Source organism: Pagrus pagrus, assembly GCF_965226575.1.
Source record: "Pagrus pagrus genome assembly, chromosome: 13".
Classification (NCBI taxonomy): Eukaryota; Metazoa; Chordata; class Actinopteri; order Spariformes; family Sparidae; genus Pagrus; species Pagrus pagrus.
Genome location: NC_140197.1, coordinates 27,607,033 through 27,628,929, shown reverse-complemented (window position 1 = coordinate 27,628,929; position 21,897 = coordinate 27,607,033). Strand labels below are relative to the sequence as shown.

Sequence of the window (21,897 nt, the reverse complement as noted above, 5' to 3'; positions counted from 1 at the left end):
GCTGATTATTCACATTTGAGTGTCACCAATTCTTCAATGTCAATTATCAAAATCGGTGCCAGTTCATTTGTTGATTAATCAATTTTAACAGGTTTCTCTGTGCCAGGGTGAAAAGATAACAGCGCCATGTATCATCAGAGAGATCCAGTGACACATTTTTGCCCCAGGGTCTGCTGGAGGAGGATTATCAGCCATTTAAAATCTCCAGTTCTCACACTCCTCTGCTGACAGTGTGATGTTTTAGGTCTGTTATGTCTGTATGTGTTTATCAACAAAGATATCTTCAGCGGACACAACCCGAAAAAAATATGTTTTATTTTAAGGAGCTTTGTACAAGATAAACGAGGCATTTAGAAAAGAAACAAAATAAAATATGAGAGAAGATGAGCTAAAGTAGAGGCATATTAAACAGGGGAATAAAAATGACATTGAAGTTACATCACAGTGCAAAAATGATATAAAGATAATCCCAGTTTCGTAAAGTAGAAAGCAGCGGCAAACAGGAAAGTTTGCTTAAGATATGTGGTGCATAAAAACTGAAACACTTCAGTCCATGTTAAGTTTAGACTGGGGACAGGAAGCAGACCGGCCTCAGATGATATGGATGTTTCAGAACAGATCAGAAATGTTATTTTGGCCTCAAACCACTCAGTGCTTTATGAACCAACAGTAAAGTAGTAACATAAAGCAGCATTTAAGGGTACGATATGACTGATTTTTATTTCTTAAGCTCTAATTCAAACTGCAATGAAGTGACGTAACCCTGAGCTCAAACAGGTGGCGCCCTTATGTCTGCAATCATGTGATATCTAAGATGACGCTGCAGCGTGTGAGTCAATGGGCCGATGATGTGCTCCGATCATTCCCGTAAATATAAATCAAACTGTAAGATAGTTAAGTGAAAGCGATTTCTATATTTAGTCATGTCAGCAGAGAATGAATCAGTGAATGACAGCCGTTAGCTCTGTGTGATGCTGTCACTGTGACTAAGAGGAGAGACTGAGACCTTCATCAAAGTGAGTTTTGTTGACATTAGCAGCAATAAATGAAAATACTGCCATCGGGGCGTGTCACTGCCATGAATGGGTGTACTTGGTCTGCAACAGTGTTTGGGTGGGCGGTGCTTGTCAAAGAGGCATCCACATAAAAGCCAGGACTCAAGGTTTCCCAGCAGAACATTTGATTGCAACAAAACGATCAATGCTCACTTCACCTGTTAGTGGCTTTAATGTACTCTAACAATATAACAATACACTGATCGGTATATGTTTACAAAAATACGTGATTTATGATACGATCTCTTTGGAATGGCTGGTTTACCAATTCAAGATAATATAATTTGATGCAGAAATTACTAAAAATGGTCGAGAACATTAATTTATGCACAAATTCTTTCTCGTCAGGATTATGTGATGGGTTGTCATTTTTAAAATAGTTTGGGAAACACCGCTGTAAAAGACACGGAATTGCCTTTGTATGTATGAAATGTGCTACACAAATAAAAATTGTCTCATCTTGCCTAACATAAACTACTGTATCGGTCCGGCTGTCTCAACAGTGACACTGTAGCAGAGTCTGCCAACCAGAACTGTCAGTATTCAACAACCTGTGAACGAGACTCAATCAACTATCCTCCAGAATCACTTCAACTCCCACACAGAAATACATTTAACTTTCCTGAGCAGATAATTGTACAAATAAAACACATTAACACAGCAACGTTTACTCACCTCGGGTCCTCAGACAGGCGTTGCTGGATCTGTCCGGTCAGCGACCATTATATGTTTACGTTTTTGGCGCCAAATTGTCTGCGTATACCCTGAAATTGATTGAGATTGGAATTTTGGCGCGAACCGCCTGAGCCTGTGGGCGGGGCTTATTTTACGACAGCACCTGAGTGACTGTTACCTAGCAGCCATAGCTTACTGATTATTGACAACATTAAGACATAATAAATATATAATTTTGACTATTAGGCAAAGTTCATTGCCTTCGTCTCATAAACTGACTGAATTACGTTTTGTTTTTTTAAATCCGCGCTAGAATTACATCATAATATCAGGATCCCCCCTTCAGTCTCCACCACATTGGACTAGCCCATCTTACTGCGCATGTGCAGACATGATTCGATAAAACTAGCAAAACAAACCTCGCGAAAATGAAGTAAGAGGTGCAGGAAGACGGAGGAAGCGGGATGGAAATGGAAAGTTTGTGGCAAAACCACCGAAGATGAATAACTTTTTCATGGCGGCCACTTATGATGACAACATTCCTGAACAGCGGTAAGAAGCAGGCGCTGCTTGTGTTAGCATTAGCCGCGCTAACAGCGTCAGCCCAGCTACCGTTAGCAGGATGGATGGACTGGAGATGCTAACACTGCCGCGTTCACTCTACATGACGAACAACAACTAGTGAGTATTAAAACTGTCAGAATGGTAAATTATACTAAATATTGATTCACATTCTTTGATTGAGTGAAAGTACTTATACCACACAGTGTGAACAAACTCCGCTACAAGCTAAAGTTTTGGCATGCAAAACCCAACTTAAAGCTATAGTCTAACTTTTTTTGCTTATATTTGCTAAAATTGTCACGATTTGACAGTTGATTAAGATGGTACAGGTCAGCTGTGAAAAAATCCACTTTGGGCCCACCCAGTGGCTGTAATTTGGCTTTGATTGGCAAGAATCTACCGCTCCCGCGTGAAAACAACCAATCGGAGCCAAGGAGAGTGTGAACCAGGTGTCAATCACTCTCGTGCACTTCTTTTCAAATCAATTTTGTATCTCTGGGCTTCTGGAGGCTTACATTATTATCTATTGGGTTTTTTTACTTCAGTTTTTTAGGAGAATGCAACACTGTCTTACTTTGAAGCTCCAGAAATGTTTTGTGGACTACGAAACTTCACCTGACTTTCAATCAGCATGGGGGTGAGTAGATAAAGACTGAATTTTCCTTTTTGGTTGAACTTTAACTTGCTTGTTTCACCATTGCAGAGACATTAACTGATGATATCTTCAGTGGGAGTTTAAACACATTGCTTATACATGGAAACGTAAATCAAGAATTTCACCACAATTATCATCACAGACAAACGGTAAGATCTTCAGGGGGAGGTTGTTTCCTGTGCTAATGACCAGAAACAACTTCTCAGTGAAGGTGTGTGTGATGATGTGTATGTATTATCAGGATCAGAGAATGACAGAGCATGTTGTGCATTCACCTTGATAAAGCCCTAGTCCCCATAATCTGGACTGTAAGCCTATATCTCCCTTTCTCTCAGCAGACTCTGCTGCCACACCGACAACCCAGACTGGACCGTCTCCGACCTCGACATCCCAGCTGTGAGTTCCTGAGTCAAAGCCTCAGAGCCGAGGACAAAACGACGGCAGTCGAACCTCTCTGGATTATCCGGAAGCTTCTACCTCTCTCCGTGGCTCACGCTGGTCAGATCTTCAGACAGGAGGAGTTCTGGATGAGCAGAGTTCGGATCCAGAATCACAGGCGTGTAGGACACCATGTCCTTCTTCTTGTTCCAGATGTTGAAGGGTCAGGTTGCCCGTGTGTTTGGCCACGTCCATCAGAGCTCCTGAGGGCAGCTGTAGATCCTCCAGCAGGGGGCGCTGCTGGACTCTGAGTGAATGAGACGTCTTCAGCCCTCAGCTCCTCCCCTGTGGCTCTGACTGTGTCTAAAAGAGCTGCTATGTCTTTACTCAGACTCTTCTGCTCCTCATCATCCCCCAGAGCAGAGATCCTGGCCTCCTCTTCCTCTTGTAGAAGTCAACTTTCCTCTTCGATTTGGGAACATCTCTCACTGCACTGTGTGTAGCTCTGCCCCACTGCGACCGCAATACACAACAAACCTCCACCAGACACGCAGCTGCGACAAGATGGCGGCACTCAGCAGGGGCGGACTTACCATTAGGCAAAACTAGGCGGTTGCCTAGGGCCCCACGTTCCTGAGGGCCCCATGAGATACACCTCTTGTTTTTACATTTTGCATCTCTAAATATTTTTTATTATTTTTTGTATGTACATATTAGCATGTTAGCTCAACAGCTTCCAGGTCATGTGATCAATCGACTCAAAATCATGTTGGGATCATGTAACTACACTGGCTGCATGAGATACGTCTCTTGTTTTTACATTTTACATCTTTTCATATTTTTTATTAATTTTTATTATTTTTTATTGATTGTTATATGTAAATATTAGCATGCAAGCAAGACGATTTTTTAAAGAGTTTTGGCTTAAGAAGTCACCCCACAAAGGAAGACTCTTTCAGTTTATCACAAATATTAGCATTAAATCATCATTTTGAGGGTACATGGTTTACACTGGGCAGGAAGGGTTTGAAATATGTAACCAGCAACGTAAATGATGTACAGTAGTGGAGTAGAAAGTGCAGTATTTGCCTCTGAGATACAGCGGACCAGACAAAATTGAAGTTGCATGAAATCCTAAAATGTCTACGTCAGCACTTGAGTAAATATACTTACACTTCACCACTGGGTAAGAGCCTTATACTGTGTTTTGTGTGTGTTTGTTTTCAGAGTGAGGGAGAGAGACAACGTGAAAAAGGGACAGGAAGAGAGGGACAACAGGTAAAACAAATAATACATGTGTATTCTGTTAAAACGTATGTGTCTGTATAATTGACCTGTTGTTTTGTGTGTTGTCTTCTCATTTCAGAGGGCCCCATGCCTGCCTTTGCCTTGGGCCCCAAATTTCTTAAATCCGCCACTTTTACTCAGCGAGGACCATAAATACTGACGCATTAAAAAAATTGAAATTCCCTTTTTGGTTTTATCATCAGTTTGAACATTACAATGATTTCAGTAAATAAAAGGTAAGATAAGTTAACTGTGCACATTAAAAACAGTAAAAGCTGCACTAAAGATGCACAAGAAATGTTATTTTTAGATTTTTGAAATGGTCATGAGAAACTACAAGGAGAAAACAAACTAACAGACTTGAGCTGCATTTAATGGCAAAAAGACTCATTTCAAAGTTTTATCATTTTTATTTAGTCAGAACATCACATTACTTTGTGAATGTATAGTAACAACAGATTTGCAGTTTGTTACATGTTATTCAGAGCTGTAATAGAGTTCCTTAAAATCTGTGTATGAAGCTTGTATGAGCCGCTCTCTCAGGATGATGGTTCTGTATACACAACCTGATTTTTTGTTTTTTGTGAATATAGGTTGTGCAGCCTCATGTGGCCTCGCTCGCAGTTGAAAACCGGGTATTTTTGACGAGATGTCGGGACCATTTTCAGCTGATAAAAGGGTATTTGTTGACGTGTCTTCAGGACATTTCCCTGCTGTGTTTGTGGCCACAACACCATCTTTTCCTAATCAAGTGTTTTTGTGCCTAAACCTAAGCAGACCATAAGCACGGCGTTTATTTCATAAAGAAATGAAAAGTTTCAACACACCTGTGCTTTGCAGAAACTTACTTTGCCAACAGTTATTCAAGTGGGTTGTGTGAAAACCAGGTCAACAATGAAGGTCTTCCATCAGAACAGCACACATTTCAGTACAAAGAAAATGTACCTCCATTATGGTTTCCATCAAAACATGGTTTTTCTGACGGTCCTCACTGAACTACACTCGTTGGAATGAGGTTAAACGCTCGGTGGCAATCAAGTCTCTCCTTTTTTATACAGAACCAACCCATTCTTCAGGTCTCCGGGAAGAAAATGTGTTATGTGGGCTCTCCATTCAGACGCGCCCTTGGTTTGTGAAAAGGATGATTGGATGAAAAAGAAGCTGCAGTTATTCAACGTGACTTGACTCCTGCATGTACTGACAGATTACTGATGGAAGTGTTCAGTTGAAGACAGGATATTTCCCTCCTGTCCTTCAGCTTTCACTCCGTTCTCCTTCCAAACCTTCACTCTCAACTAAGATTTGAACGAATGCAAGAAAATAATGTGCACCCTGATATTGATGTCTTTAATAAAACCAGTGCAGATGCTGACGACTCGTCAGCAGAGAGTGAGCTGTCTCTGCAGCTTCTACTCTGACCAACACATCGTGATCAGCTGCAGAAAGCAACGGGGGTTGCGTTCAGAGTCCTGCTGCTGATGAACAGCTAAAATTCCCAAATGCACAGTTATGTCAGACTTGTGCAGGCGCGCAGGAAAACACCGCGTGGAGGTTATGAAAACATAAAAATAGATAAAATGCTGAAATGCACCGAGCAGCGCTGAGAGAAGAGGATGAACACAGTTAATTAGTGCTCAGACCTCCAGTGTCCATGACTACAGGGATGTGTGCAATTATGTGTCAGTCCATTCATCCATTTATCCATAATGAGACAGAAACACCTGTTTGTGAGGCGCTAAAAATAGACCAGAACATTTATTAAGCTGCAACACATCAGGATGTTCTGAATCTTCAGTCTGATTTGGATCATTTTGGTTCGTAAAGCTGCAAACTCCTCTCCAGAGCTCATCTTTCTGCACAGGGCAACGGCTTCAAACCGGAGATTGTTGTGTGCTTTTTTTGGGTTTTGCTTTATGCGTCTATAAAAGGAGTGTCTTCTCTGGCTGAGACGAGTTGAGCCGGTGACGCAGGCGCTGTGGGTGTATAAGAGAGCGCGCTCGGCTCTGGTTCGGCGCACACATGGAGAAGCAGCTGGGTTGGTAAGATTTCTGATCGCCTCTCGGTGTCTCTGGACAGACCACGGAGATGAACACAACTGAGAAGTTCTACCTTCCCGTTGATGGCATCCTGGACATGTTCAACTCTCTCACCGGGCAGTCACGCATTACGCACCCAGCTCTCCAGAGCTCTCCAGCCACACAGCACCCCAAAGTCTCAAGCATATCCAAGACGGGCATGGGCATCATCAAGACAGTGAGGGAGAGCTGGAGGCAGCACGAGAAGAGAGCGGCTGCGAGTAGATCCTCGAGTTCTGGGAACAGGCAGCGGTCGACTGATCGGCTCCCGAAGCGGTCCGTGGACCTGCTGGAGCTGGGACTGGCCAAGCCCAAGAACTGTCACAGAGTGGTTGTGCTCGGTGCTCCCCAAGTGGGTAAAACCAACATCCTGAGGAGGTTCTTGGGGGACGAATTTGAAGAGAACTACGAGCCCACAGCTGAGGACTTTCACAGGAAGCTGTTCCACATAGGAGGAGAAGCTTATCAGGTGGATCTGCTGGACGCAGCGAGTGAGAGGAACTTCCCCGCGAAACGGAGGTTATCCATCCTGACAGGTGAGACACACTGTGCGAGTCTGGACATAAATGTGTTTAATCACCTCTAGATTATGAGAGTTATGTCTTTAAAATCGACTTTTATATTAAATGTTCACGTTTTCTTTCCTTCAGGTGACACCTTCCTGCTCGTCTTCAGTCTGGATGACAGAAACTCTTTGGATGAAGTCTGCGCGCTGCTCAACGAGATCAGAGCTGCCAAAGCTCAGCTACTCAAACTGAAACATCCCGCGAGAGTACCGGCTGTGATCTGCGGGAATAAAGCGGACCTGGAGGCGCCGGGAGCCGTGAGCCGCGCGGAGGTGACGGAGACCCTCGGTGAGGACGTCTCCTACTTCGAAACCTCGGCCAAAGACGGCACCGGGCTGGAAGCTGCGTTCAGGGCCCTCGCCACTCTTGGGGGACTGCCTGTTGAGACCAGCCCGTCCCGGCACCAGCTCGTCTCCATCCTCACCTACCAGTCCATGTGCATCGGCCAGCGGGGCAGGGGAGCGAGGCGGACGCGGGGGCTCGGCGCGCCCTGCGCCGCCACGGACCCTCTGGCGCGCCGGCCGAGCTTCACCAGCGACCTGCAGCTGGTGCTGAGATCCAGCAAGCAACACAAACCCGAGAGGTGTCAGATTCAATGAATCGCGAGCCTTCTCACAAACCAATTGTAGTAGTATGCTGCAATGTCGTATTATGTAAGGAGTTATACTCTCATGTAAGCACCTGGCTGGACCAGTGCGTTCACACTCTGCTTTTTTTTGTATGTACCTGTATTATTATTATATCATGCCTCTAATAAAAAATATATTTATAATTCTCACGTCTTCATCTGCTCTTTTCAATGTATTCATAAGAAACAGATTCATGTCAGTTCATTGTGATGCAAAACGTGATGACGTGGGAAGAGATGAGTCAGTCAGAGACCTTAAACGTCTCCTCATGTTGTCAGACACTTGTTGAGATTGTTCACATCTCCGGTCCTCCCACGGCGAGGAGTGAAGGGCTCGGAGGGCCCGAGGTGTGACAAGAGGCTGCTTCATCAGCAGCAGCGACAGTCTACACTCATGTGTCATCAGGGCATTGAGAGGAAACAAAAGAGGCGGAGGAGAGGAGGAGAGAGGAGATATTGAACTGAATGAAATCAGCACCATGGAGAGAGTCCACTTTGGACACTCAGCTCTGCTGCTGCTGAGAAGAAGATCTATTTATATCCTCTGTATATAAACTCTCTCCAGCCCACTCAGGTCTCCAGGAAGGTGTGAGCTGTCCCTGCAGGGTGGCCTTGGGTCGATGGAGGACAGTTATTCAGTCTGTTCCAGCTGATTCAAGTTATTTCTTTCAGCTTTCAGAAGCGCAACCTTCACTCTTATAACATCAGATTTTACTGATGCAGGTGAACGTAATCATGTACATGTACTCGAGTACTGTGCTGAAGTACTTGTATTTCTAATTGAACATTTCAATTTTCTGCTGATTTATACTCCTACAGCCAAAGTGGTTTATTTTTAAATGAATCAGATAAAAAAAAACACTGATTATGTTTAAATATACGTAGAAATGTCGTATACTTATTGCCAGAAAATTACTTTAGGTACTTAAGTAAATTTAATATCTATATTCTATGTTTATATTTATTAAAATACTCTGTAATACTTTTATTTACATGAAAGACTCACTTTTACTCAAGTTTGACTTTTGGGTTCTTCTACACGACTGTTCTTCCCCATAAAGAAGTGATTTATGCTCATTTTGTGATGTTTCACACTGTAAAAATGAAAAAGTTGAGAAAACTCAAGGCAACTTACTGCAATAAATCTTTGAGCTTTGACCCCAACTAAATAACTTTTGTTCACATAATTTCATTTTCTTCTTTGAAGGTTAGAGTTGAGTTAGATACGAACTCAAAATGATGCTTTGAAACAGTTTTGCCATCTAATTAAATTGTGTTCTGATAATTTACCTTTCTTATTTAGTAAAACGTTAAAGTTGGAGTGATGCCGACTCAACATTGTAGATTTCCCAAACTCAAAAAAGTAAGTTAGAGTTGTTCACTCACGTCCTCGAATGTTTTGATTTGTCCACAACCCCCAGAAGCTGGAATCAGTAAAAAATGACTCAACATGGGTTTCTCCTGATTATCAGTGTTGTAGTGAAGAACTCCTAAAGCGAGACCGAGTCATGACCAAGACCAGAGCGACTCCCACAACAGCATGACACATAATAAAAACCTACAAAACATAAACTCACATGAAAGATCCACACACACGTGGAAACACCCAGAGAAACAAAGACAATCCATCATCAGCCACTTCTTTTATTGCTGTTTACATCAGAGCCTGATTTTGGCCTGTCACAGATATGTCCGCTTTGATATCTGTTTATGTTTTCTGATATTTCTGCGTATCGGCATTGTGTACATGTACTGTATATGTGTACTTTTAGACCATCCTCCTTACACAGTACAGTTTTCGGTACAAGCTTCAGGTTTCTCTACGTGACTCTTGTCTCATAGAAACCGTCGTTAAGTACAGAAGGTATCAAACAATAATGTAACACAGTGATATCCCTGCAGTCCTTTTTGTCCGAGATGAAACAACACTGATCTCAAGTACTTAAACACTGTTGATTATCAAAATAGTCTGCCGATGTCTTTACAGAGAGGGAAATGAAATCAGATCGCAGGTGCTGACGCATACGGTGCAGCAGGCAACTCATCGGAGTGAGCCGTTTCTCCAGCTTTACTGTGACGAGTACATCGTGATCGCTGCTGTAATATAAATGGGGGGGTTGTGTATGCTGGTAATGTTCACACAGCGGCCACATCAGTAAAATCCTAAATGTAAAAGCTGTGTAGGCGTGTGGGAAACACTGTGCGGTGCTTATGTGAACGCACGCAGTGAAAGAAGCAGACCGAACAAATGAATTACTGTATCCTGAGAGAAGAGAACGAAGGCAGTTAATTAGAGCTCACACTTCACACCTCCCGTATCCATGACGACGGGGAATTGGGCAGCGATCTGAACGGACCATCGGTTCATTCATCTGTTTGTCCATAATGAGACAGGGACCACCTGTTCTGTCACTAGTAAATACTCCAGAGCGATGCCTCATTCATATGTGCATTTCTGATTTGACGGCATCGGTCAGTCAGACGTAACAGTCCTCAGCAGACAGGACGTACGTGCAAATGTTTATCACAACCTGCCCTGTGAGATCCATTACTCTGGTGTGTGGAGTGTGTTTACCTGCACTGTCGTTGAATGAGTCAGTGAATCTCTTTATGACAGTAAACTGCCACATACTGACAGTGAGGGAGGGAAAATTGGTGTGAAACTCTCGTCTGTCCCTCGAGAGACAAGACTTTTCTACATATATTCTTCATACATGTTAAGTTGCATTATTACGGTGTTTAATGAGTAAAAGTCTCAGCTGAGTATTGTCTCTATTTTCTCTGTAATTAGCACTGCATCATAAGAAATAATTAGTAGTTAAGACGTGTAAAACAAAGCGCTGCCAGAGTTGTTTTCTCTATAAATGTGAAACTATTAAATAAAGTTGAACCTTCTTATCAGAATAATAAGAGAGATAATGAAAAGGTCACACAGCTACTGCAGAGGGTCACATTTAATTAAGTCTGAGATTTTAATAACTGCTGTCTGCTTGTCTTGCTGAAATGGCGTCTGTTTAAACATGGAGTTACATTCATTTCATGTACAAGAGCAGAAAAATCCCCATGTTTTCTTAATACACACACACACACACACTGAGAAGGCATTCACAACAATTTCCTGCAAACTGGGAGAGAATAATTACGTTTAACCAGGAAAAGGTGTTAAATCGCTCTGTTCAAAGTCACCAGACTCCACTCACAAAAACAGTCATTTTACCCCGCTGAACACAGGAGTCACTGATCTGTTGTGCCTCAATCGGTTAGTTTGTTTTATTTTAACAAGTTGGGATCCAAACTAGGGATGCACGATATATTATTGGCCCAGCAATGGAAAATATACATTATCAGTTATCGGCAGATAATGTAAATTATAGCTGCTTTTGTTGACTGAACTGTGCAGCATCTACACGAGTTGTGCAGAAGTGGTGGTATGCACCTTTAAAGTTGTTTTGTGAGCAGCCAATAAACACAGAGAAGAAGAACAACAAAACACAAAAGTCTTCAAGTTTAACCATTAAATCTTATGACAGCTATGAAATATCAAGTAACCCATCTTTGCTCACGACATCGTAGCCTTTCTTGCACTCAGGTGAGCAGAACAAAAGCATTAAAATGTTGGTTTCTATTATCGGTATCGGAAACGAGAGTCAGATAATAATCGGTCATTGTATCAGCTGAAAAAATCCACATCGTGCATCTCCAATCCAAACTAACCTGGTCGCTGAAGGTTGAAAGTTTTCAGTCACATAGAAACTACATTATGTAGAAATAGGAAGCAGGAGGAAAAACTGCAGTGACTCTTTAATGAGAAATGATTCAGCAGTAATTACATGACGGCACCTGGAGGCTTTTAAAAATATATTAACATCTAATGTCTCATCCAGACCAGACTGATGACACTTCTCACAGTGTCATACAGAGTCTGTTTCATGTCCCTGTGACTGGGACAAGAGAAGAGACTGTTTGTGGTCTCTTTGTGTTTAACGTCCTGTTCGCCACATACAAACTTCCTCTGACGTTATCATCTCCGTTCACCTTCCTGTCATTGTGGGTTGGAGCTCTTCTTCATGTGTCCATCAGTCTGTTCGTCCCTCTGGAGCCTCTGACTGATTTCTCTCTCCAGCTCCACCAGTAGAGCCGGCAGCATGCTGTCCAGTACGGCCAGTCCATCCCAGGAGCAGCGCAGACCTCTGATGATAAGAAGAAGAAAAAAACAACAGACCAGAGATTAAGAAACTTAATCTGCAATTATTCTGATAGATTAATCGATATTTGAAGCAAAAATAACAAACATTTCCTGGTTCCTGCTTCTCTAATGTGAGAATCTGATGCTTCTCTTAACAATAACTGAATGTTCAGGTGAAACAAGCTATTTGAAAACATCACTTTGGTCTCTGTGAAGTTAAAACAGGCATTTTCCCCCCATTTTCTGTCGATTGTTCTCTATACATAGAGAGGAGATGTATTTATGATTGTTCACATCTTATTTTGGTGCTCCACGTCAACTTTCTGCAGTCAGTTGTTCATGAATCTTTGCCTTTTGTTTCCTGACACGTGAATAATCTCTTTCTCGGCAGTGAAAATGTCAAACTTCTGCATTCAGACACCGTCAAACGATCGTCACATGAGTCACCTGTCATCCAGAACGAGACGTCCGCTCTGTAGAAACTCTCGGACCTCGTTGGACGTACCGAACACTTCGCGGAGGCCCAGCTGAGGGCTGAACATCTGCCAGTGCTGCAGAATACACACCCACAAACAAACGTTATCTCATTTCTACTGAGCATCACCTGAAGATTACACAAGTGTGCTGAGCAGAATGTTTTCCATTATGGTGGGTACAAAGCGCTCACCTTGTGATTAATGCCCTCGGTCATTCTCATCCCCATCACCAACACCTCCTCCAATCTGCCGACAAACATCTTTTATTACACAATTCTGAGAGTTTGATGCTGACAAGGACGTGATGGAGCGAGTTAATAATAGATTCACAAGGACAGAATGTCTGAAAGAACGAGCAGCGACCTCTAACACTGTGTTTCTCACTGATACATCTCACATGGGCTCAGAAAATGTGGTAAAGGCAGCTGCCCCCTTGTGTCATCTCTATATTTACACTCATTATCAACCCTGTGAGTGCAGCCTCTCACAGTTCAAGATGGCCGAGCCGAATCCGCCTCCGTGTCCCATGTCCCCTCTGCTGGACTTCACGGATCCACACGTCAGGCTCCAGAGTCTGGGTCCTGGCCTCCCGAGCGACACCTCCCTCCCCCAGAGGGACAAACCGACCATGTGCTCCTGCCACACATAGAAATGTTCAGCTTCTCTCCGCAATATGTTATAATTCATCAATCACCGCTCGCAATCTAGATAATAGGTCACCTGGGCCGACGCCGATGTACTGTCGTCCCCTCCAGTAGCTCATATTGTGATGACTCACCGCGTTCTGCAAAACAAAGAGGAGCATTATTGTGTCGTCGTGACTGTTTTCTAACTGAAGTGTCATGAAGGCCATACGGGGCCAAACAGAGCAGACATCTGCCTCGTTGATGGACTGTTTGTGAAGACATTTCATCGAAAACAAACAACAGGAAAGCTGAGTAACGGTCAGATGTCGCAGAATCACAAACAGCTGAAACAATCTTTTTGCAATCTCTCTCGAAACGGTCGCTCTGTAATTTGCTTGTTCCGAAAACAAAACCAGCGTCGGAAATGATTCTCTTAAAAAATGCTGGATCAGGTATCAGTGAGTACACGAGTCGATGCGCTGATCCAATACCACATCATTTATTTATTAGAGACGAGGCCCAGCAGCTTCCTGTACACCCAACAACAGTAACTGAGAGATTTACTGCTGCGCAAGTAGCGAATATCTTTAAATAGCGAGAGATTTGTGAACTTCAGGAGCATCGACAAGGGAACATCCACAGAGATTAGCAGCAAAATACTTACCGGGTCATAAGAGAAACCTATGAAGTATGTTCGATTGTTAAAAGTTTTAAATATACAAATAAAAAGACAGAGATTTGAATAAAAAGTTACTAAAATATGTAATTTAATCAGGTGTCGTCAGTTAACTCAATGATAGAAAAGTGGCTCCTGAAGAAAAAAGACTCACATGTCTTGCAAAGTTGGACACCTCGTACTGCAGGAAGTGGTTCTGGTGGAGCGTCCTCCTGACACACTGGTACATCTCTGCTGTCACGTCTTCAGCCGGCACGGTCACTTCTCCTCCCTGAACCTGTTTGAACAGCTGCGTGCCTCGCTCCAGCGTCAGCTGGTACAGAGACACGTGGTCGTCGCACACCTTCAGCAGCTCGGACAGCTCGTTCTCCCAGGATTCAACGCTCTGTTTGGGACGTCCGAACATCACGTCCACCGACACCCTCCCGGGGCACAGCCTCCTGGCCTCTTCGATGGTCTGCAGCGCCTGATGGGAGCTGTGGTCTCTGCCCAGGAGCTTTAAGTCCTCGTCCAGCAAAGACTGAAGGATGAAAGAAAAAAATTACATGTCAAAATCTGCCATAAAATATGATATATTTATATCAATTTAAACTTTCACTAGGTTTCATTTTTCAACCATCATCAGTCCTGATAATAAATACCAAATATTCATTCATTTTCAGGATTTTAACCCTTTAAATACCAGTTTGTTTACAGGATGCACCTGTTTTTAATTTAATTTATGGTATTTTTATGGCAGTTTTGGGCACTAAATGTGGTCTTTTATCAGTTACATGAGGGTTAAGTTTTATTATGAGGCAAAGCCCCCAATAGGACACAAGGGAAATAGCATGTATTTGGCCTATGAGCCAAAAATACAAGTAGAAAATGACAAAAACTCATCCAGGACCACAGAATGAAAGTCTGATAACACGGGATGAATGATTTCATGCTGTAATGACAGTTGGGTGAAAAAAAAAATAGTGTAATGGGTTTTAATGGTTCATAATATGTGCAACAGTTGGAGCTGTCTGTCTGTAATATGCATTAATACAGCGAAATTATCCAAAAATGAAAGTTAAAAAAACACTACATTTATCAACAGTTGAGTAGATTTTACATTCACCTGGACCCCGATGGAGAAACGGTTCACCCCGGCACGGCAGAACTCCTCTAACCTGGACTTTCCCACAGGAGTGGGGTTGACCTCCAGCGTGACCTCGGCCTCATCCGAGAGACTCGCCCGCCTGGCAACAGTCTCCAGGACGGCAACGATGGTCGAAGGGTGAGCCAGGCTCGGAGTCCCTCCACCGAAAAACACTGATGTAACACTGTAATAATAGTAAGAAAGTTTAAAGCGATGATTTAAAGACACAGACTTGGATTACACTGTGTGGAGAAGTCAGAAGTGAAGGTGGGTGAGAGGACGGAGGACTTCATGTAGGAGGTTTGAACAGATCAGCCTACCAGGACACCTGACTGAGCTGCAGCAGGGTGTCCGTCTCCCTCTGGAGGCACTCAGTCATGATGACGTCATTGTCCTCTCTGGATATGTACTTGTTGAAGTTGCAGTAGGAGCATCTTCTGAGACAGTAGGGCCACTAGAGGAGGAGGAGGAGGAGGAGGAGGAGGAGGAAGGTCACTTTGACAGAATTTGTGCATGACACAGCATTTGCATCTAACAGTGTGCACGCGTCCATCTCTGCATGGACATATCCCAATCAGTACAATTGACCAAAGCCTGCTCACGTGCACGTAGAGGGACGCGTGCTCGGTGAGCTGAGCAGAGTCAGATGGTCCATCTTCGATCAGTCCTGCGCCGGAAACGTGAGAGAAGCGGTGCAGGCCGGGAGACAGGGCCCGTCTGAGCGCGTGCAGCGTGTGTGTGATCATCTCTCGACGCTGTGACAGGTTTTAACTGCGAGTCTGAGTCCTGGACCGACCTTCACTGGGACACACGGTCCCGTCAGAGCAGCCACGCGCGCCCGACTGCGTTATAAACATAAAATAAACCGTGTCATTGTTTCCATGGCAACATACCTACACATTAATGCAAAGCATGAGTGTATGAAGGCGAAATAATAAAGTAAAAAGTCAATAATAAGGCCTTTTTCTGTCTGTTTACATCGATGTAGGTCGCTTCCTGGTTGCTGTGACGTCACGCGAAACAGGAAATCCATAAATGTGACGTCGGTTGCGTGTGTTGCCAGGTTTGACCGCAGAGGGGCGCTGTTTCACCAGTCTGTAAAGGTCTTTTCTTCATCAGTTCACTTTGTGTAATTTTATATTTTATAAGATATCTTTATCAATAATAATAATAATAATAATAATAATAATAATGGATATACGATATGACATAATCCTTTATAACTTCTGATGTAAACATCACAGGATCATGGTCAATGGCTTAAATTCACGAAGACACTTGTATCATTAAATGCATAAACATAAACTGTCGTCTTTATTAATTCCCATGATTTAAATAAACACTTCTGACCCAAATGACCACAATGGAAATAAGTGTTGAAAACTTACCCAAAGGTCATAGTTGAATAAAAGTAAAGATACTGAGTTAAAATAAAGTCTAATATTAAGTGTACTTAAGTATCAAAAGTAATTTATAAGTAATAATAAATATTTTTTGAGTAAACAAATGCTTTATTTTAAAAAAATATTCTGTCCTGACAGAAATGAAACTTGGTTTTAACTTGATTAAACAAATAACACTTATACAGTAGAATTAAATACCATAGATAACCAAATGTACACTGTATGATAAGACCGTGATAAGAGTTCTGGCTTTTTTGTGTCTGCTGCTGTGTTGAACTCCTAATGTTTGTCGGACCAACTGTATTATAAATCCAAGCGGACAGTATTTGTTTTGTTCGGTGCTTAATGAGAAGACTACAGGCTGATAAATTATCGGCAGGTCCTTGTAAACACCGTCATTTGTTGTTGCAGTGACAGCACATGAAGACATCAGTCTGTATTTGGATGATAATTTTGTGCTCCACCCACACACGATCAAACTAATTTAATGAGCTATTGATTTCCCGCATCACGGGGAAATAAACAGTCTGGTGAGCTGGCTGTGACATAACCTTGTCGGGTCATCACCTTTAAAACAGAGGAACTGAAACACATCACTGTTTGTTTATTAAAGCATTTACTCTTCAGGGTCACTGTTCATTAAACCTCTTTCTCGTTTTGATGTAAGAACCATTTCGGCTCTGTTAGCAGACAAACAACACTCCAGTTAATGTTGTCATATTCATGTAATAACCTCTGACCAGCACTGAATAAGACTGGAGAGGTTGTTGTGATGGTGACTGTTGTATAACATGATGTGTTTCTATGTGTGAACACAGAAATGAACATACAAAACACAGTCGTTTATGAAGTAATTAAGGTATTTCACTGTAAATGTCAATAAATGTGACTGTGCTCGCTGCCAGCTTCCAGCCCTGAGGACATTTTCCACTTAATATTAAACCTGCTAACCAATTATCTAATCAGCAGTCAGAGCGAGCGGGTGGGTGAGACATAGAGAGAGAAGAGGGGATGGCCATGTGTTGTCATTGAACACACACAGCAGTTATGGTGATGAGTTCAGTTGAGGGTGAAGCCGGAGAAGTTTGTGATCATCCGAAACAAAACAGGGAATCTGAGCTGTAGATCTGCCTGATGGAGAAGAGGAAGAAAGGTAAGAGCGCTGATTTCACACTGTATCTACAGTATATGAAGACATGACATAGAAACAACTGCTTTAAATGTACTTTTACTCTGGATCAATTGTTTTGTCAGTGCACCACCACAGGGTGCACAGATGATAACTGATTTGTAAACCCTGCTGACCTCGTTAATTCTCTTTATCACCATCATGATCTTAATATTTGTGTCTTTGAGTAAAATGTCCATGTAACATAATCTATTCAGTCATCACTGAACTCCTCACCGAAAAGCTGCAAAACTAGTGGCCGTCCCATCAGCCTCAGCTGAACTTTGAGTTGTGTGCTTTTAAGGTTGGCATGCTAAACTATACCTGCTTAACATTTTCACTGTGAGCACGTTAGCATGCAAACATTAGCATTTAGCAGAGTCACAGTGCTGTTGTGCTTGTAGTCTTGGTGAAGCTACAAGAGAAAATGCTAATTAAAATAAAAGCAAATAACTTTTTTTCTTATACAAAAAGTGCGTTGTCAGAAAAAAACCCCAAATGATTTGAAATATTAAGAAAAAATTTGAATAAAACCTGACGACCAATGCCGTGTTCACGTGACTTACTGTTACTCCCACCTGAGGCAAACATGTGCAGGGAAAAAAAGTGTGTTCCTACCAGAGAGAACGGATCAGATTAAGTGTTTACTTGTATTGTCCTGTTTAAATTGATTAATTGAAATTCCTTCTGTCTCTTCAGATTTACATGGTGTTGCTTTCTTTCTCAAAATCAACTGCACCTCCTTGTTTCACAGGATCTCCCACAGAATTAAGGCTCATGGTGGTCGGCAGCAGTGGACCTACTCAGTTCCTCCTAACAAATGCCATACTGGGGAGGGAGGTGTTTTCTAAAGACATCAGCAGCATCTCTGACAGCAGGAAGAACACCGGAGAGCTGGCTGGCAGACGAGTGGCTGTGATCAACGGCCCGAACATCTACGACAAGGATATTTCTCGGCCCAAGAGGAAGATGGAGCTGAGGAGGCAGAAGTGCTTATGCATTCCTGGTCCCCACGCCTTCCTTATTGCCTTCGACATGGAGACCATCTCCCCGAATGAAATGAGAGCCCCGAAACTGATGAGGGAACGCTTTGGAAGACACTGTCTGAGGCACTGCATCATCCTCCTGGCCTACGAAGGAAACGTGGAGGCAGCGACGCTGGAAAACAGGGTGCAGAAGACCGACTGGCACCTGAGAGAACTGATCGAGAAGTACGGCGGGCGCTTCCACGTTTTCAGCAAGAACTGGAGAGATCGCAGCCGGGACCGAGAGCTGCTGCAGAAGATAGAGAGGATGACAGCCTCCTTAGGAGGGGGCTTCTTCTCCAGCAGAACTTTCCAGAAGGCCGAGGACTGCGTGAAGAAGGAGGAGAAGAGGCTGAGGAAGCAGAGGGCAGCAGAGATAAAGAAGGCCTGGACTGAGATGGAGAAGCAGTACATAGCGGAGGAGTTGTATCAGCAGCAGGACGCCTACACCACCAGCGTCGGAGCAGAGATCAGAGCCAAGGCGGAGATGGACAATGGATGGGTCAGGACTTCCCTGGCCAGAGGACTGGGGACGGGGTTTGTTGTGGGAGCTGTCGTGGGTGCACTGTTTGGGGCTATAGAGGGTCCAGGTGGGATGGTTCTGTATGGGATCATAGGCGGTGCTGTAGGTGGATCAGCAGGAGGAACAGCCCAGGTGGCGATAAAGCACATGGAGGACAGAGTGGCTCCTCCAGCCAGACTCAACTTTAACTCGATCTTCATCAATCGCTTCTTTGCAGGTCCGCGTCAGTGACAGCGACGTATTGACCCGTGACCTGTTTTTCAGGAATACAACAAGCTGACTACCAAAATAAATGTTGGCGACGTACATTTCTGCAAACCACAGATATGTTGAAACTTCACATCTCTTTAGGTTCAGGTCATTTGTGCTAGTTTGGTTAGGTGTAGGCACAAAAATCACCCGGTTAGGGTTAGGAAACGATCACGTTTACCTGGTTCTGTCGCCACAAACATGGCTGGAAAGTGTCCCAATGTTTCGTCAAAATATTTGGTTTTCTTTCCACTAACATGGCTGGAAATTGTCTCATCATCTTTCCAACTAACTCAACTGGTATTTTTCATTGTCTTGTCAAAAAATATGTAGTTTTGTGTTGACATGCGGCCTGATGTTCCTCTGGATGTCACTATCTGTTGTCTTGTCAGCTGCTGATCAACCAGGAGGCTGTGAAAAGACAATGATTGGTCAGATGCATTATGTTTATATGACTTAATTGCAACCAGGAGCACAGCAGTACGACATTAAACCCTCTTTAACAGCATTTGAGCTTCCCACCCCGAGCGTGACGTAAGAAGAAAATGTCCTGTGAATATTGTCTACTGGCTTCACACAGTCTGAGAATCTGTTCATATTTTCTACATTCAATGTGCTGAAACACAAACTTGACTTGTTCTCTACTTTGATGCTGTCGTGTCACAGGATGTTCATAAATCTCATGGCCGGTTTGAACTGTAAATCTTTTGAATAAACACACTTGTCCTACACTTCCTGGTGTCTTGCTGTAGGTTTAGTTAAAGTGTAGCTCAGATAACATTCAGGGTGGAGTCTGGACTGAGAGTGCCTTTGTGTGAAGCACTGCCTCTTTCCTAGATAACACACACTCACCTACAGTAAGTGCACCTGTTGAGTGTACACCGACTGCAGTATCTATGTATTAACACCTGAAACTGTGAACAGAAGCTGTGCCGACCGACTGCTTTGGTTTTCTGGACAAGATCCTCCAACAGGTAAGACCACGCTGGGCTCAGTTACCTTCTGTTTCACCGTTCAAAAAGCTGCTTATAGACAGAAATCAGACCTGTGAATCATTTATGATCCTGTGATATAACCTGAGTGTGTTTCCTACGTGACTGTCAGAAAGATAAAACTCAGGAATCACATGAAAACTAACATCAGGGCTTCAGTAGCTGCTGTTATGTGTTGGCTTGTATTGTGCTTCAGCTGCCGGGTGATGTAACTAATTGTTTGGCTGCTACCTGTTTGACTGCATACTTCACATCACATCGTCTACATGGCCGCCTCTGTCCTCAGCATTATCTGTCCTCGATCACAAAGAAACTCTTTTTAAGGCAAACGTCTGTGACAATGACAGTGAAGAGTGTGAAATAACCCCGAGGGGCTGGGCTTCACTGTTTGAAATGAATGCTGCTACAGGGGATTAAAGATATATGTGCATATCCGCTCCTTTGTGTATCATTACATAATATGAGAGGAATGTTTCTACCTCTGAAGAACATGACGTTCCTGAGATCCTGAACGCAGCACGGCTGACCTTCAAATATGTGTGTGGTCCCACACCCAGTGTAAAGCTTTAACTGGTCCGAGGCAGTTTCAGTTTTAAATATTTCATTTGATTTTATGAAACAATAAGAAAAAACAACTCAACAACTGAGAACTTGTAGCTCGATAAGACACATGTGCTGTACTTGGATTTGAACTTTCCTTAAGAATTTTACATTTTATCGTTCTCTTCTACATTTCAGAGGCAAATATAGATTAAAAAAACTGCCTCAATTATAAAATACTACGTGTTGTTAAAGATAAAACACGTGGTTTACAACCATTTGGCTTTAATTCCCAGATTAAAAACGACTGATGACCCTTGTGAAGTTACCAACAGTAGGAGTTGTTGGCAGTTTCCTCTAAAATCACTACATTAATCATCGTGCTCTGATGTCATGGCGTTAGCTGATGGTGATAAACTAATAAACTAATTAACCATCTCCTCCAATTAGTCAGTCAAAGGTTGTGACGACTGGACTAAACTACTAAACTATATTTAAAGAAGATGAAACGAGCTCCATCCTGACCAGCGCCAACAAGAAAATGCTATTTACTCAAATACAATAATAATAATAATAATAATAATAATAATAATAATAATAATAATAATAATAAATACATCAGTCATCAGTTCAACTAGTTATCTCAGTGCTTTTTTTCTTTATCTGTAAATGTTGCCATACTTTTCACAGTTTGATTTGTGTATATTGTGAATAGTTTACAGTTTTTATCATTTTTGATAATTTAGATGATCATGTAGGTGTTTTTAACTAGCCAGGTTAGCTTGTCAGCTAGCCTAGCCAGCTGCTAGAATGAATAAAGGCCTTTGTAATTGAAGATATAGCTGGACACATACAATTTAAATCCGTTATAGAGGAATGAGGTCGGAGCTTTACTGAAATTAAAGCTCCGACCGAATTTCCTAAAAAAAACAGGAATCCACTTTAGAAACTCGTTGCATAAAATACAAAGATGTCCTCCTTTTGTTTGTCAAATGATTTCTAATGGGCACATCTCAAATCAAGT

The 21,897-nt window shown here is 42.7% G+C and overlaps 3 protein-coding genes across 9 annotated transcripts; 2 read left to right on the top strand and 1 right to left on the bottom strand.

Moving 5' to 3' along the window:
- Window positions 1-1,963: 1,963 nt before the first annotated feature.
- rasd2a (RASD family member 2a) lies at window positions 1,964-7,994 on the top strand. Of its 6 annotated transcripts, XM_084370790.1 has the most exons (6): window positions 1,964-2,411; window positions 2,840-2,931; window positions 3,288-3,822; window positions 4,555-4,605; window positions 4,694-7,225; window positions 7,340-7,994. In XM_084370790.1, the coding sequence occupies exons 5-6, from the start codon at window positions 6,700-6,702 to the stop codon at window positions 7,852-7,854; spliced, it is 1,041 nt and encodes a 346-aa protein (XP_084226916.1). In that variant the 5' UTR covers window positions 1,964-2,411; window positions 2,840-2,931; window positions 3,288-3,822; window positions 4,555-4,605; window positions 4,694-6,699; the 3' UTR covers window positions 7,855-7,994. The 6 variants fall into 6 exon arrangements, with proteins under 6 accessions (XP_084226916.1, XP_084226918.1, XP_084226920.1 ...); XM_084370792.1 differs by having other exon boundaries at window positions 1,964-2,282; window positions 4,555-7,225; XM_084370794.1 differs by lacking the exon at window positions 4,555-4,605.
- Window positions 7,995-11,667: 3,673 nt separating this feature from the next.
- Window positions 11,668-15,984, bottom strand: rsad1 (radical S-adenosyl methionine domain containing 1). The gene is made up of 10 exons (XM_084370642.1): window positions 15,952-15,984; window positions 15,576-15,815; window positions 15,294-15,427; window positions 14,953-15,157; window positions 14,002-14,367; window positions 13,266-13,329; window positions 13,034-13,181; window positions 12,737-12,791; window positions 12,517-12,620; window positions 11,668-12,073 (listed from the first exon to the last, which is right to left on the bottom strand). The coding sequence occupies exons 2-10, from the start codon at window positions 15,717-15,719 to the stop codon at window positions 11,926-11,928; spliced, it is 1,368 nt and encodes a 455-aa protein (XP_084226768.1). The 5' UTR covers window positions 15,720-15,815; window positions 15,952-15,984; the 3' UTR covers window positions 11,668-11,925.
- LOC311267541 (GTPase IMAP family member 9) lies at window positions 15,811-20,052 on the top strand. Of its 2 annotated transcripts, none has more exons than XM_084370651.1 (2): window positions 15,811-16,066; window positions 18,299-20,052. In XM_084370651.1, the coding sequence occupies exon 2, from the start codon at window positions 18,322-18,324 to the stop codon at window positions 19,321-19,323; it is 1,002 nt and encodes a 333-aa protein (XP_084226777.1). In that variant the 5' UTR covers window positions 15,811-16,066; window positions 18,299-18,321; the 3' UTR covers window positions 19,324-20,052. The 2 variants fall into 2 exon arrangements, with proteins under 2 accessions (XP_084226777.1, XP_084226776.1); XM_084370650.1 differs by lacking the exon at window positions 15,811-16,066 and adding an exon at window positions 17,430-17,529.
- The last annotated feature ends 1,845 nt before the right edge of the window (window positions 20,053-21,897 follow it).

Coding starts and splice junctions, on each gene's coding strand:
- rasd2a (XM_084370789.1), top strand. CDS start 6,700: ATGAACACAACTGAGAAGTTCTACCTTCCCGTTGATGGCATCCTGGAC. Junction 7,226..7,339: donor GAGGTTATCCATCCTGACAG/GTGAGACACACT, acceptor TCTTTCCTTCAG/GTGACACCTTCCTGCTCGTC.
- rsad1 (XM_084370642.1), bottom strand. CDS start 15,719: ATGATCACACACACGCTGCACGCGCTCAGACGGGCCCTGTCTCCCGGC. Junction 15,428..15,575: donor ACGCGTCCCTCTACGTGCAC/GTGAGCAGGCTT, acceptor CTCCTCCTCTAG/TGGCCCTACTGTCTCAGAAG. Junction 12,074..12,516: donor CGTCTCGTTCTGGATGACAG/GTGACTCATGTG, acceptor TCTTATCATCAG/AGGTCTGCGCTGCTCCTGGG.